Below are 16,580 nucleotides of genomic sequence, written 5' to 3'. Positions count from 1 at the left end.
AAACTTCGCGCGGGTCGCAGCGCGCATGCGCAGATCGCCCATGCCCCCCTCCCCTGACACCCCCGGGGGGGTTCACTGAGGGCCCTAGCCCCTCCCAACCCCACCGCACATTTCACAATCGCGTTTGTCGGATAGATGGGGCCGCGCGGCTTCCGTCTCGGGGTTCACACAGCCGAGGTTACTCATTCATAGGGAGAGCGAGGAAGTGAGCGTGAGAGAGTGAGGGAGGGGAGAGTGAGAGAGGGGAGAGTGAGCGTGAGGGGAGCGTGAGGGGAGCGTGAGAGAGTGAGTGGAGAGTGAGTGTGAGAGGGAGGGGAGAGTGAGTGTGAGAGGGAGGGGAGAGTGAGTGTGAGAGGGAGGGGAGAGTGAGTGCGAGAGAGGGAGGGAGGGGAGAGTGAGTGTGAGTGAGAGGGGAGAGTGAGCGAGGGAGGGGAGCGTGAGTGAGAGCTTGAGGGTGAGAGTGAGTGTGAGAGAGGGAGGGGAGAGTGTGAGAGGGAGGGGAGAGTGAGTGAGAGGGGAGAGTGAGCGAGGGAGGGGAGAGTGAGCGAGGGAGGGGAGCGTGAGTGAGAGCTTGAGGGTGAGAGTGAGTGTGAGAGAGGGAGGGGAGAGTGTGAGAGGGAGGGGAGAGTGAGTGTGAGAGTGAGTGTGAGAGAGAGTGAGGCAAGTGAGGGAGATAGTGAAGGAAGTGAGGGAAGGGAGAGCGTGAGAGGGTGGGGGCAGTGAGGCAGATAGCGAGGGGTTGCGTGACAAGAGAGTGAGAGGAGGGCATGAAGTGAAGTGGAGGAGGGGGTTGCCCCGTGTCGCCGTGGGGAGCAAGAGCAGGATGGCGGCGGCGTGAGAGGCCGCGGAGGTAATCCGATGCGGCGGACAGACGTTTCAATAGGGGCAACAACACAACATTAAGTTTGTGTGTTGATCCCTTTGTGATGGAGCTTTGTAGGATGAACGTTGAGATTTATAAGGGCACGGGTGACCAATACGGTCTGAATTGGTGGTCTGTGATAAGGCAGGGCACTGATAAGGGGGGGGTTGACAGGGCTTCAGCAGAGAGAATTTGCGTTGTTTTGCTGTTCCTTTCCTCGTGAAGGCCAAGCGGTTCCAAAGACGATGCCTATAATAACATCATCAGACATCTTTGCATGTTTCGCCACAAGTACCTACTTAATGCAGACTTTATTCCTTGCAAATAAAGGTATCAATTTGGTGTTTGAACATCTCATCATCTGTTTTATTGCCAGAAGGTGTTAAAAGCCGATTATTATTTTTCATATTTTGATACTGGCAAATCAAGGTCCCATAGATATAGCTGCTCGCCCCGAGCTGTTAATGCTCTGATACGTGAATTGTCTTTGTACTGGTCTGACACTGGTGAGGCCAGGTCATCAAGAAGGCTGTCTCTGATGTAGGCCAATTAGTTTCAAATACAATGCATTACATTATCAGAGTACGTTTTACCACAAAGTACGTGTGGTTAATTCTGACTTGATTCCTTACAAAAGAATATCTGCTGTTTGGACATCTCAACATCTGTTGGACTGTCAAAAAAAAGTCCCTTAGATATTTACTGAACCCTGCCTCGGCTGAAAGTGCGCAATCGTGCAAGCCTGCACATTGCCAAGTTACTTTGCATTATCTCTGGGTCTTTCGTGACTACCGAAATACCCAAAGAGGATGAATTGCTGCAGTCACGAAAGCTTTAGGTCAAGATTTACTTTTCATTGTCGAGTTGAGCTTTCCGAAAGCACTCCAACCCGCACTTGTCCACGCTTCTATGTCAAAATGTTGATGCATTGATGTCCTCCATCAGACATCTCTTGTGTTTTCCCAATTGCCCCGAGCCCAAATTTGTCGAGTTAAGTCTGAACGTGTCCTGCAGTTTCATTCCCACTGAGACGTGTTTCGCGCCGTACATAGCCACCTGCGAACCGGAGGTGCGCTGGAAGGACAAGCTAAAAAAAAGTTCTCAACAAATGAGTTTTCAATCTAGGAGTTGTAATCAACTATGGTTTTCCGCACCTCCGCTTAGCACGATTGGCTACGTACAGTGCGAACGAAGTTCAACATACATGTGGACCAAATAAGTGTTCTTTAGTGGCTAGCGCCCTGCGCTACGAATCCGGCGATCGGAGCTTGATTCCTGCTCAAAGACAAAATCTGTGACATATCTGAACCGGTCCTGGGCCTCCCCAAGGTGGGGGATCAATGCATACATTGTGTGTGTTTGCATGTTTTGCCACTACTGTGTGTGGTTAATGTAGACTTGATGCCTTTCAATAGGTGTCTATTTGGTGTTTGAACATCTTAACACCTGTATGATTGCCAGAAAGGGTAAAGCCTTTTATTTTTTTGTCATTTTTATAATGGCAAAAAGGTCCCACAGATATAACTGCTCAATCCAGCTATTAATGCTTTGAGATTTGCATTGCCTCTGTATCGTTCGCCTTTTGGCGTTCTCTAGTCTAACACTGGTGCGACAAGGCCATCAACAAGACTGTCTCTGGTATAGGCCATTCAGTTTTAAAGACAATGCATACGTCATTATCATAGCACATTTGCATTTTTTCCCACAATCATCTGTGGTCAACGCAGACTTGCCTTGAAATAGGTGTCTCTTTGGTGTTTGAACATCTTAACACCTGCATTCTTTCCAGAAAGGGTAAAGCTGATTATTTTTCCATCATGCATTGATCTTTGTTGTTGTGCAGTCTACAGGAACCAGCCCACATCCCCGTAAGCCCCGGTTCCCATGGGGCAGCCGTGGGAGCCGCAGCGCCGGCAGGCCGCGGGGGCCCAGGTGGCACTGCTCTTGGTGCTCGCTCTGGCGGTGGCGCTGGGGGGCGTCGGCGGCGCTGTGGTCCGCTCCCCCGTGCGCTGCCTCGTGGGCCTAGCGCTGGCGGTGGCGCTCACCCACGCGCTGCTGCTGCTGCTGCTCCTGTGCGTCGCCTCCCGCCGCCGCCACGTGTCCCGCAGGGCCACGCTGGCCGCCAAGGTGTGCCGCTGTCATTTCGACGCGGTTACGAGGGGCAGTGACACGGCCCATCATGGCTTCTCCCTCTAGCCTCTGACCAAATCGCCCTCAATGCACCTCATCTTATCAGATCTTAAAAGCTAAGCAAGTACAAGCCTGGTTAGTATTTAGATGGGTAATTATCAGGGCTTGCCATCTGTGTTCTGAGGAGATGGAAGTTTAGAGTATTTGGCTGCTATGAATTTCCACATAAGCCTCTTGTTTGAGCTATCCATTTGTGGCCAGGTCACTTCTGAAAAGGGGCTATAAAGCTCAAGTGGGCCTTACTTGGTAAAATAAAAAAAATTGTTTAGTAAGTGCCGAGTGTCACCACCCTTCAATGCATTGGGTTTTTTCCAGTTTCTCAGGTTTTTTTCCATACTCAAATAGAATTGGCCAAACATTCCAACGCAGGGTTAAGCTTTTCTGAGTATTTTGAATGGTGATTTTATTTTTCGTTGATTATCATGGGACGTCGTGTTTCTCCTAGGTGCGAGTAGCGATGAAGAGCTGTGCGTACCTCGTGCTCTCTTGCCTGTTCTTCCATGCGGTCACCATTCTCTTTGGAGCACCAGTCATTCAGTAAGCACCTCGGCCACAAAGGACACTCACTGTTTGAATGGTAACGCTCACGTATAATTTAGCGCATTTGGCATGTATTCCATTCTCATCGCGCAAGGCTTTTGCAAAAGATTGCATGATGTATGATACAGTCTGGAGTAGTTTTGCAGTATGGAGCGATGTTGCCATGTGTAATTCCAATTGAGTAATTTTTTGGTGTAATTTTTCAATCTTTAGCAAATTTTGACAGTGACTCCAGCACACAATGGCCTCATTTCTCATGACGTCAGATAATTTCTACTTCCACCGTGAAGCAAACAGTCCGTACTGTTATGCTTAATACACCCGTGGTATTAATTAGGGCGGTCGATTAATTCGAACTGTGAACCTTTGGAACAAGCGACGAATGCACTGCCGTGAGGAGCCCTGTCACTAAATCTGGCAGGATTCTAGCTCCCGAGGATTGAAACGATAAACCTGTAACAAAGATTATTTCAGAGCATGGCATTCGAGGAGGCTGAGGGATACTCAAAATGGGTCGTTCAGGCACATGTGGCAGCACTGCACTGAGAAGTCCTAATGGGGGCTCCGACCAGTAACGAGTTTCTGTGTTGTTCTTCTGCCTACAAACAGTCTGGGCTCTCTTGAGCAAGTGCAAATCGCAAGGCTGTGTGCACCTCCGATTAGCACGGTTGGCTACGTATGGTGCGAAAGAAGTTCAACATATATAACATACATGTGCACCGGAATGGTGACATAGTTTAGCCGTGCAGGGCATGCCAGGGTTCATGTCGTGTGCCGCTGCTGCTGACGCCGCCGCGTTGTGCACGCATCCTCACTGTTGCCCTGCTTCTCTGCGATTCTGATTCAGCCTGGCCCTGGAGACGTCCGTGTTCTCGATTCTGCTGACCACCGTCACGGCCCTGCCATGCCTCTGCATCCTCGGTCCCAACCTCTCCGCCTGGTTGCGCGTTTTCACCAGTAGCGGGTGAGCGATGAGTGATGAGTTAGTCTGCACCGCATTATCAATGAATGGATCGTGAATGAGCCCACGTGTACATTGCGCTCTCCCCGTCGTTTAAGAGAAAAGTCTTCGGAACACAGATCCCCCAATTCAGAGCGCTGTCCCTGTGCGAGACGAGGTGACTCAAGTCTTGATTTAGCGGTGGGTCAGTCGGGGGCGATAATGGCAATGCGAGTCATTTGTGGGTAAGCTCAGAGGATTGGATGTATCCGGGCAATGTTCCTTAAATGAAAAAAAATCGACTCTTAACGATGTTATTAATGTGCTCCTCGAAGGTTGATAACGGATCGAGGAACACATCGAGATTCCAGATTTCCTGTGGAGGTCGTATGTTGTGGCTGCCGATCATGAGACTTAGCAGACCCGGCGTTTAGCAGTTGGAGGAGGTTTGTGCTGCATCCAAGCTGTGATAAGTGAAAGTGAGGACAAGACAACACGGAATCAATTTCATTCAATTTCCAATGAATGTAAATGTCAGCATCTTTAGCATAAAAGTGTAATTTGAGACATAAAAAATGAAAGGTGGTACCTAGCGGGGGCATGTAGGTACAGAAAAGAAGTGGACCCAGGAATGGGCCCCGGGGGATGCATAATTAAACTACCGGTTGTGGACTTTAAGCCACCCAGGCTAAGAAATTGCTTGCGATTCGATAAATACGATCTAGTCCAGCATAGTGCAGCACCATTAACCGCCACAGTGCGGGATAGGTTTTCGTCGGCCAATATCATTATCCGCGAAACAGGCTATTCACGGAGCATCTCTGAAACGTATCCCTCGCGAATAATGAGGGAATCCTTCTTAATTTTAGAACTTTCGTGACTGCAGGAATTATTATTTGTTTCTTTCGGTTAAGTCACGTCTAAAGATAAAATAATAAATTAAATTAAATAATAGAATACGACGTTTTGTGTTGCAATCGAAACGTCGTATTCTATTATTTAATTTTATTTATTATTTTATCTTTAGACGTGACTTAACCGAAAGAAACAAATAATAATGAGGGAATCCTGTTTTATAATTTGTGGTGCTACGAACTCAGTGACCTGATTTTGATTCCCGGCCGTGTTTAGCTTCATTGGCAAATGGTTTGAATACTAAGGGAGGCCTTCATTCAACAATGGATTAAGAGAGGACTGTGAATTATTATAAACCATTTCCCGTTCGGACACGTCTGCAAGTCGCAGGGTGGGTGTCCCGTTCATCGCTGAATCTCGGAACGCACAAGCGGTTCAACGTTAATTTATTTTAGAGGCATAGCGCTATTGTTTTTAAGGACTTTACTCACCGCAGAGAAATGGAGCAACACGACTGCCACACTCTATGATAGCTGTTGCAAAACTGTGCCACACGCTCTCCCGCATGGCCTTGTGGGAGCCTGGGTACCGATTAAGTTTGCAGTACATGCAAGTGCCACTGGGCTACATGGCAAATGCATGTACTGACAGAGAACGTTTCATCTTTCCCTGTCGGAAAAATACTTTTTTCCGCATGAGTATTAGCAAATATCCACATATAATGGAATGTGCGTTCACAAAAACCAGTTGCTCCATCCCGTTACCCTATGTGCTTATAGTTTACTTAAAGTGTCATTCTATGAAACAGGTTCTGATAACAGCACTGTCACTTACCTTGATTTCTAAATCCAAGTACATTTTAAGTACAGTATTTATTAAAAATGTTCTTCCGTTTTTTTTATGATGTGCACGTACGTCGTCAGAACGGAATCGGAATAAAAACCGACGACGTACACCATCGTAACGGGAGAGGGTGAATGAGTATTGCTCGTGACGTGTAATGCTGGGTAACTGTTTGTTTGCAGGGCGGCGTCTCCCTGGGAGCAGGGCCTGTGTGTGGGCACCACGTGCACACTGATGGGCGCGTGGCTTGGGGCCCTGCCCATCCCCCTGGACTGGGACCGGCCCTGGCAGGTTTGCCCCAATTTCTCTCACGGGGGCCCCATCACAATTATTCACTGCAATATCCGCCGTCGAGTTATTGTTGTTCGGTTTTGCACGAGTGGAGTACTGCGACTGAAGAGCATTTCCCTCTGGGAGTAATGCAATCCAAAACCAAACAAAGTTGTACAGGGAAAGATAATGGCTTAAAATTTGAAGGGCATGGTAATGAAGTAAGTGATATTTTTAAAGATCATTATGCAGTGACAGCATTAGCGATAGGTCTTATAGGAGGATGACAGATTTGGTAAGGGATTTGATTATTGTTGGAATTAGCCGAGCTAATGGGCTTAACAGACAGACTTAGCAGCAGTGACCATTGTTGCTTCTCCTGTGCGGATGAGTTCTAATTATAATGAAACCGTCTTTAAGTATCTATCTCTATATCACTGTTGCCTATCAGTCACATTTGCATGAATTTAGTTTGGTGAACCAAGGCAAGAGAACCACAATGCAGTTCTTCATAACCTGCTGAGGGTTTCTGCATAATACACAAAGGCTGTGTCCATTTCACATCTTTGTACGTGTTTTTTACATTTTTCTGGCCGGCACAACTTTTTTCATGGTCATTCGTTTCATCATTTACAAATTCAATCAATATGAGGGAACAGGAGCGCGCTCCCCCTTAAGCACGGCCGTGCTCGCTGGCCCTGTGGTGCAGTTGGCTGGGAGGGTACTGGTTGTGGGCCCCGTTGAAAGCAACTCTGTATCTCCGCGTCGGTTTGCTGTGCAGGCCTGGCCCATCACGTGTTCCATGGGGGCTGTATGCGGCTACGCACTGGGCCTCCTGCTGTCGCTGCTGAGACTCGTCAGGAACGGACCCGCAGTGGGGCACAAGAAGAAGCCATTGTGATGCCTACGTGTGCAGAGCCCAGCCTGGAAAGCAGCGTTTCTTTATTCCATTTCCGTTGTGTGTTTATCGGGCGGCCGTGTGCCCTGGGTCTCGAGTGCTGTGCGCCTGGCCAGTGTCAAAGGGAATGATCGGTTCTGTCGGGAATTGCCAACACAACTTTCTGCGAAACACATTCGTCAACACCACGGTCTTAAAAGGAAAAATGCACGAGGCGACATTTTGTGCAATGGCACTTTTTCATAGCAGATAAATGCTATAAATTGATGGGCTATGTAAAGACCGGAAATAACACCAATTTTATTGTTTTCCCATTTAAGGCCACGTTTTCTTTATAATTATGTTGAGTTTTGTGTTTTAGGTAAAAAAAATAACACTTCGTACCCAGGAACAAAAATTGTGTTACATAGTGTAATTAATGAGATTGTGCGAAAAACACCATTTGACAGGTTATTGCTAATTTTGCAATATTAAAAAAATCTCTACAAGTCCATCTCCGGTGTTAATTTCTCTCTCACCTTATGAAGAAAAAAAGATTGACATTGACTCTGCCTCTTTGTATCTACACTGTTGCCTATCCTTGCTAGATAAATATATTTATTGCAGTCGATATCTCTGTTACGGTTTTTTTTGATCAGTCAACAAAACCGTGGTTAAAAACAATTGTTGGCCCTTTAGTTTTCGTAGACCCCTAGACACAGTGCTTAATGTGGCCTATTGGGTAACACGGCCCTGGTGAGTGGGTGAGTGAGTAGGCCCCGGACACACTACTGAGTGTGGCCTATTGTATAACACGGCCCTGGTGAGTGGGTGAGTGAGGAGGCCCTGGGCACACTGCAGAGTGTGGCCTATTGGGTAACATGGCCCTGGTGAGTGGGTGAGTGAGTAGGGCCCTGGACACTGCTTGCTGTGGCCTATTGGGTAACACGGCCCAGGTGAGTGGGTGAGTGAGGAGGCCCTGGGCACACTGCCGACTGGCCTATTGTATAACACGGCCCTGTTGAGTGAGTAGGTCCTGGACACTGCTTGCTGTGGCCTATTGGGTAACACGGCCTTGGTGAGTGGGTGAGTGAGTAGGCCCTGGACACTGCTTGCTGTGGCCTATTGGGTAACACGGCCCCTGATCTCAGGGATGATGGCACTGCGGTTTTCCCTTGTAAAAGGATGGACAGCGACCGCTCGCTGACAACCAACCCCACACTCGGCCACGAACAACACCAACACGCCGTGAGCCATATAGCAGCGACGCTGTGCCGTGACGTAAGGTTATCCGACTCGAGCTCCTTGTGGGATCGCTTCAACGACGTCGTCCGCTCGCTGTTCTCCCCGCTAGCCCCGAGCAGTTCGCGTGATCGGCGCGCCCTGCGCTGGCCGGGTGGACAGAGTCACCAACGTGAGCACGAGGCGGTGTGGAGTTGACCAGACGGGGACTGGGGTGACGATGTAATTTAGTTGACGACCTCTGTGTCGAGCCACTGCTGCGTGGCTGAAGGCATCCTGAGACGAATCCGCTTGTGCGTCCAATTGGGTTACCGGTAATGTCATAAAACGATGTTAATGCCTTGAATAAATACCCATCGGGGCCGTCCATAAATGACGTCACGCACCTAGGAGGAGGGGGGGGGTCAGATATTTGTGACGATGTGTGACGAGGGGGGGGGGAGGATGAGAAATGTGACGTCACATCAAAATGCGCAACTTTAAATAAATATAGACAACACGTTTTACTTAATTAAATAGACTTTTTAATAAATGTTTTCTCCTACAACATCAGAATGCAGCGCCACATTAAATACGCACTACAATGACAATAGTTTAAAGTGATTTGAAGCATGTTTTATTTTGGGGGGCGGGGCAGAGCTTTGTGACGTCATATTTGAGGGGTGGTCAAAAAACGTCCAAAATCGCGTGACGTCATTTATGGACGGCCCCATAGGCTTGCACAGACACACTTACATAGAGACCCATACACTTTCACAGAGCAGCTATGAATTGCGAATACTCATGCTTAGAAACACAAACGCTTAAATGTAGACCCATAGGCTTACAGACTCTTGAGATTACATAGATACCGATATACTTACATAGAGATCCATAGACATACAGTATATACAGACCCATATGCTTACACACAGACCCATATGCTTACACACAGACCCATATGCTTAACTATAGACCCATATGCTTACACAGAGACCCCATAAACTGCATTAGCAGCTCCTGGCCACACGAAGTGGCTTTCAAGTAGCCGCGTTGCGCCGTGTGGATTTCGTCAAGCAGAGTGGCGCAGCGGAAGCGTGCTGGGCCCATAACCCAGAGGTCGATGGATCGAAACCATCCTCTGCTAGCCATTATTTTTCCCTTTTTTGTGTATATTTTTTTACACTTGTCAATATTTGCTGAAGAGTATTTGGACTAAAACATATTTTGTTTTTGTGAAATAAAAAAAACAGGTTTGGTAGACGTGCGGTGTGTGTGCACGTGCTGTAGTTGTGGCTTTGCTCTCCAACACGCAACCGGTGCGTTGTGCTCGCAACGAATTGGCCCCTTCTGTTTACGTGATACACCTTAATCATTGGCTGTGGAGGGTTTAACGACACATTTTTATATTTACGCGATCTAACCCCCCCAAAAAAAAAACCCCTGTGTTATGGATGATATTGGTCGCGAAAGCCTCCGACGTGTTAAACTGCGCACATGTATCATCAGCACGGCCGCATTGTCGCCCCCAGAGGGCAGTGGTGGTCCCGTCACTCACACGGCCGCATTGTCGCCCCCAGAGGGCAGTCGTGGTCCCGTCACTCACACGGCCGCATTGTCGCCCCCAGAGGGCAGTCGTGGTCCCGTCACTCACACGGCCGCATTGTCGCCCCCAGAGGGCAATGGTGGTCCCGTCACTCACACGGCCGCATTGTCGCCCCCAGAGGGCAGTCGTGGTCCCGTCACTCACACGGTCGGCGGGGGCCGCGTGGCGAACAGCGAGGCACGGACGATCGGATGCACCGCATGGAAATCGTGCTCGTTGAGAGCCGATTACTGAACGTTCATATACGGCGTGTGCCGTGGAGAAAGGCCATTGCCCGAAACGTCGACTACTATGTTTTAGTTTAACACGCAGGCTTTCGCGACCAATATCCATAATAGAGTTTTTTTGTTGTGGCGAAGCTCTCCAACACACAAACGGCATGCTGTACTAGTGACGAATTGGCCACGTTCTGTTTACGTGGCAACCCTTACTCGTTGGCTGTGTCGGGTGGTGGTGGGTTCAACGACACATTTATATATTTACGCGATCTAATTCACAAGAAAACTTCTATTATGGATAATATGTTTTATTTTAAGACCACTCACGCGAAGTGTTATTCGTGAACGTGTTGAGTTGATATAATGTGACCTTTTTTATGCCAAGAATAGTTTTTACACTTTTTGACAACACAACAGGTGTTAAGATGTTCAAACACCAAGTCGATACCTTTTTTTGTAAGGAATCAAGTCTGCATCAACCACGCGTACTTGTGGAGAAAATGCAAACGAACATGCTCTGATAATTATAAAGGCATTGTCTTTGGAACTGATGAACTGCGGTGTTGAGTTTGGTTTTGTTAATTGTGCTTGTGCTGCCGTAATCTCGTTTCGAGCCGAGCTATCCGATTATTTCCATTCAATCGATGATTTTACTGATTATCGCTTCGATAATTGTTAAACCGACTAACCAGATAACACAAAAAAGAGGCATTTGGGGAAGATAAGAAAGTCCGTGTTATTGATGGGTGACCGAGAAAAAAACCCATCAGCTCACTCCACATTGGGTGGCTGAAGCCTGGATTCAAACTCAGGTTCGTAGTAGTCTCTGCCTTCAGATGGCTGCTGCTGATGATGAGATGCAGAGGAACGACGACAATTTCACATTCAGGTTGGTCACGCCAGACAACCGCGTCAGGAATAGCGAGGTGTTTCATCGCTGTGATGTCTCCTTCATATTTGTGGGTCGGGCATTGCGTCGTTACACGTTGTACGGTCTGTTCTGGATGACCACAGTCGTATCTGTGGGTCGGGCATTGCGTCGTTATATGATGAGGGCATCCAAGACGTGGGTCTCTTGGAGCGTCAAGACATCAATGAGTACGGCCAAGCAACTAAACATTTACCGAGCTAGATGTTTAGTTTTCGAGACTGCAAGTATCCATACTCTTTGGTTCTTTCGGTAAAGTCACGTAGGTGAAAAATAAAAAATATATAAAATAAAATGTATAAAATGTATTTATTTTTATTTTATTTTTTCACCTACGTGACTTTACCGAAAGAACCAAAGAGTATATTGACCGAGCTGTTGCTTGAGGGTGGCTGAATCGTTTACTGTCTGCAGCTAAGTCAGCGTGCTTCCCGCTGGGCCACTTTGTACAACACAGATGGTGCGTCTCATTTTCATTTCTGCAGGTGCCCAATTCTTTGTTTCTCCACCGCGGTGTGACACTGCTGTTGAGTGGAGTTTAAAGAGTTCTTGACATTATTAGCGGGGAAGGCAAGTCAGTAGGTGGTCATTATGTGCTGGTGTCTGGCCAATCACAACATTTCTTTGCACCTCCGATTAGCACGGTTGGCTACATATGGTGCGAATAAGTTCAACATACTACGTGTTAAGATCACCCCCGGCTTCTTAATAAACATTGTCAGAAAAATTTGAATCTATACCGTTTGGATTTTTTTGAAGTCAAGCACACCATTCACTATGATGATGAGCTTGGGAGGAAATTTTCTTGACTCGTTGCCTTTTTTAAATTTGGCCATGTAAGTGGTTATGGAGAGGAAGTCCATTCTGGGATCTCCTGTATCACAAACTCCTGTTCACGTCATTGGCCAGACATTGTAATGTCGAGGGACCATTATAAAATAATATTGAGATCAGTAAAGCTTTGTTTGGTGAATAATCTGAATAATTATTGAGCCATTGCAGCTACTTTGAAATGACATCTCTTACAGTCAAGGTGACATCGGGAGCAACTGGTTACAGCGGTCAGCACGCTTAGAAGTGAGACAAAGGTTGCACGTAGAGGAAGACCTGATGATGCAGGCAACGATGAGAAGGGTCCTGGCGCTTTTTGGACAACAACAGGAAAATGTAAAGTGTGTTGTGGTTTCGATTTAAAGCTTTCGTGACTGCAGGGATTCATATTCTTGGTTCTTTCGGTACTGTACCAAATCTTACTGTAATGTTTTGCTTTTGCAAAACACGGGCTAATTTGCAAAAGCAAAACATTACAGTAAGATTTGTTACAGTACACAAATTCAAAAACTAGTAACTTGCACTAAAGACGAATTATCTAAATTATCAACAGAAGGTGTATATCGGAGTAATTGTTTATGTGGCAGATGCTATATTGGACAGACGGGGCGTAACATTAGTGTAGGACTAAAAGAACACCAAATAAATATTAAACTATCTCAAACACAACTGTCGGCAGTGGCAGAACATGCTTGCCAACAGGGACACTCAATTGATTTTGACAACGTTGAAGTGTTGTGTAAAACTAGTTACTACTGGCAAAGACTAATTAGAGAATCCATTGAAATTGAGAGAAACAGAAATAACTTTAACTACTCAGACAGTTACAGGCTTAGTGCGGCCTGGAAGCAGATTATTAAATAATACATATTACAATTCCTTATAGGGGAAACAAATACTAATTAACTGATTACTAACGTAGCATATAATTACAATAACACACATTACAACTGATTACTAATCTACAACTCACATCGTAACAATTGCCTGATTACTTATCTAGTATATAATTACAATAACCCCCCCTCCGCCTCAAATCGTTGCACCTGATCAGTTAAATGATGACGTCACCCTGCTGCTGCTCTATTTAAGACCGGGAGCCAGAGCAGAGCCTCACCATTCTGGCGAATTGCCCGATGATGCTGCATGCAATTACCAGCGAAACGTCACAGTACTACTCAAAAACTGTAAATGTTGTGGTTTCACGCTTCAACACACCGGTGGGCTAAAGCAGTGAACTATTTGTCTTTTGTCAACGTCACACTTTTTTGCTGATTGGCCGTGTCGGGTGGTGGAGGGTTACGACACATTTATAAATAACGCGATCTAACCCAAAAACGTTGATTATGATTATGAATTGTCATTATTATTATTATTATCACGTCCGGCCTCCTGGTACTGATTGATTCCTCATTCGGTGGAGGCAGGGCCCAGCAGCATCGCGTCTGTAGACCACCCTGGTTATCACTGCGGTGTGTTTAGTACTGTACTGTACATTAACCGGGCGTTACGGATCACGTCGCGTCCATTCAAAAAGAGTCGGCCATTTTGTAATAATCGGAATCTTCATTGATCCTGGAGAAATCCGATGAGCTGTGAAGCTTTTTCCGCAGATGCCCAGTAGGGGCTCGTTCAACATCTGCGCCATCCCTCGCGATGATAGCCGGAGGCTATAAGAAAGGCGCGAGAGATCGGTGTTAGTCATTAGTACGGTGGCACATGTTAGCGACGGTTGATGATGGGTGTCACGGGGACAGAATTGGGATGCGGTCGATGGCCGGGTTCGTGCAGGCCCTGCCGGAGCAACGCACCGGAGCGGCGTCACGCAGCCCCACGCAGTCGCTTGGTTGAAGTCTGTTGGGACGCCGTGGTGGCGGGATGTTAACTCCCTCGCCTGGTATACAGGAGGTTGTGGGTTCGATGCCGACCCCTGACGCCTGCTGCTGTATATTTGGAGTTTGCGTGTTCTTCCCGTGGTCGCGTGGATTTTTCTCTGGTTCCTCCGGTTTTTCCCTCCACATTCAGAATCAACATCATGCGTTTAGAGTATTTTGCTGCTATACGTTTCCACGTAATAAGCCACTTCGTTGTGCTCTCATTTGCGATGGACAGGTCGCTTCTGAGAAAGGGCTGCATAGCTCGGTGGGCCTTACCTGGAAAAATAAAAATGTATTTGTAGATGCAGGGGGTAATTTTCCAATCTCCTCATGGCCTAAAAGCAATCCCCTGTGAGTGGGGCACTGCAGCATTAAATCTCGTGTCTGAAAATCCCGTGCTGTGTGTCGTGTGTGGGCGTGTAATCCCACCACGTGGAATGCACGCAGACGTTCTCTCCCCCCCCCCCTCCACCTTTAGCGGGTCCCCCATTGCCAAAGCCATCGCGCCGACTCTAATCTCCCCGTAAAACGGATCGACTTTGACGACAGCGCCGGTTGCTTTTGAGCCCCGTGGGCCCCGCACGTGCGAGCGCGCGCGGGGCCACGTGGTTGAGTGAGGAGCAGGCAGGCGGCGGTCACCCTCGCCGAGACGCGGATTGGACCGAGATCCGCGCGGCGGTGGCGGTGGTGGCGTTGGTGGCGGCGGTGGTGTTTCGTGTTTTTTGCGTTTTTAATGCTCGAGATTACACGGAGCCGTTGTGCCTGCGCTCACGCCCGGGCCGGCTGGTTTTGCCACCGCGAAAATGAGCGAAAGAGCGAGCGTAGTGGATTGAGAGCACGGGCGAGCGAGCGAGTAAAGTGCGTGGATGATTGCACAAATGAATGAGTGCGCAAATGAGTGAATGAGCGAGCGAGCGAGCGAGTGCACAGATGAGTGAGTGCTTCCGCGAAAGAGCATGGGAATGAGTGAACGAGCAAGTACGCAACTGATCGAGTGACTAAAAAAGCGAGCGAATGAGCGAATGCACCTGTGAGCGCTAAGAGTGAAGGAGCGAGTGAACAAGTACACAAATCATCGAACGTTGTCATGTATCAAAAATAATAAGTGTAGAAAAACATCCCCCGTTCGTTGAGCGCTTAAGAGACTTGAAGCGGCGTCTCTGAGCGAGCAATCGGAGGCGCCCTGGACGACTGAACCCCTTCGACACGGTGGTTCGGTGGCGCAGGGCAGTGGACGTTCGCAGGTGACGCACATCATGGGAAACCGCTCGGAACGAGCTTGGTAAGACGGCCACTGCTATCATTGTGGCGTTTGTGAACGGGGCTTTCTGCTGTTCTCCGCTTGTCTGGTGAAATCTGATAGCCTTGAAAATATGTATCTCTCTAAATAAATAAATAACCCGCAGCGAAGTAGGACACGGACGGAGAGATGTAATCTTCGTGAACAGTGGAAATCTTTTAATGGAAACCCCAACAGGGCGATGTCGCAAACAGGGCTTTGGCTGATCCCGGCAGAGACTTGTGCTTATATATATTTATTTATTTTGGTTAAGCCATTAAAAAACAACCAATAAAAAAATGCAAACCTAAAAAATACCGGAAAATATCTAAAACATTCGAGGTGTGGAAGGGAAGGCGCACGGACAGGCGCCCGCGAGAGCGCGCCACGGTGGCGAGATGTTAACTACCTCGCCTGGTATGCATGAGGTCGTGGGTTCAATCCCCGTGGTCAATTGGGGTTTTCTCCAGGTCCTCCGGTTTTTTCCCCTCCACGTTCAGAATGAACGCGCGTTCAGAGAGTTTGGCTGCTATGCATTTCCACCTGGTCGAGCTTTTGTTTGTTCCATACCTGGTATAATCTGGTACAATACCTGGTACAATCTAAAATAAAATTTGTTTGCAAATCTACGGCACGACCCCCCCGACCATGCTTGCGCCAGGGACACTTAGGGGGTCACTCCAGCCAAGCTTGGCCTTCTCATCGAGGATGGCTATCCCTTGGGAATCGACCCTACTCAGACGTCAGATGGCTGAGCCGGCAGCGCTGAGATCCTGGGTTGAAAAGCCCAAGTTTCATCCACCACCCCTTTAATTCTCGTAGCTGAAATGTAGCGAAAACTGAGTGCAAAAAAATGAACTCGATGTGATGGCGTATTTTTAAATGCAGTCAGTGGTGACCGGGCTGAGCCCATAAACTAACTCCACGTGAGAATTAATTTTAATCCCAACTCAGTCTGTGGATCGCTCAGTAAGTCTGTGGCTCTCGATGGAAGAGTTTGAGTCTCGAGGCTGTGAATCAAGTGGTGGCCGGGCTGACACAATATACTCACCAAGTTAAATGATGAGCGCCTGTCCGACGTTAACCGTGACCTGGAATCGAGCTTAGGAAACGGAATTCATAGCGCAGTGCGCTAACCACTGTGCCACCGCTCCCGTCTCCCCGTGTGTGCACGTGTTTTCAAATCTGTCAGTCGGAGCTTGCAAGGTAGCGGGAGGGTGTTGGGTGCTAAGTATTTGTTGCC

General features: G+C 47.9%; 1 protein-coding gene and 1 non-coding gene across 2 annotated transcripts; both read left to right on the top strand.

Moving 5' to 3' along the window:
* The first annotated feature begins 750 nt into the window (after positions 1-750).
* On the top strand, positions 751-7,886 carry PIGF (phosphatidylinositol glycan anchor biosynthesis class F). The gene is made up of 6 exons (XM_078616628.1): positions 751-850; positions 2,706-2,989; positions 3,498-3,589; positions 4,440-4,556; positions 6,413-6,521; positions 7,282-7,886. The coding sequence occupies exons 2-6, from the start codon at positions 2,747-2,749 to the stop codon at positions 7,399-7,401; spliced, it is 681 nt and encodes a 226-aa protein (XP_078472754.1). The 5' UTR covers positions 751-850; positions 2,706-2,746; the 3' UTR covers positions 7,402-7,886.
* Positions 7,887-9,673: 1,787 nt separating this feature from the next.
* Positions 9,674-9,745, top strand: TRNAM-CAU (transfer RNA methionine (anticodon CAU)). The gene has a single exon. It is a non-coding gene; the product is annotated as a tRNA-Met (tRNA).
* Positions 9,746-16,580: the final 6,835 nt, after the last annotated feature.

Source organism: Lampetra planeri, chromosome 51, assembly GCF_965212315.1.
Source record: "Lampetra planeri chromosome 51, kcLamPlan1.2.h2, whole genome shotgun sequence".
NCBI classification, from domain to species: Eukaryota; Metazoa; Chordata; class Hyperoartia; order Petromyzontiformes; family Petromyzontidae; genus Lampetra; species Lampetra planeri.
The sequence above is the reverse complement of the archived record's forward strand: the minus strand, read 5'-3'. Positions and strand labels throughout refer to the sequence as shown.

What these genes read in the sequence shown, in the direction of transcription:
- PIGF (XM_078616628.1), top strand. Translation starts at nt 2,747, where the DNA reads ATGGGGCAGCCGTGGGAGCCGCAGCGCCGGCAGGCCGCGGGGGCCCAG. An exon ending in GGGCCACGCTGGCCGCCAAG is followed by an intron (nt 2,990 to 3,497) that starts GTGTGCCGCTGT and finishes TGTTTCTCCTAG; the next exon opens with GTGCGAGTAGCGATGAAGAG. An exon ending in TTTGGAGCACCAGTCATTCA is followed by an intron (nt 3,590 to 4,439) that starts GTAAGCACCTCG and finishes ATTCTGATTCAG; the next exon opens with CCTGGCCCTGGAGACGTCCG.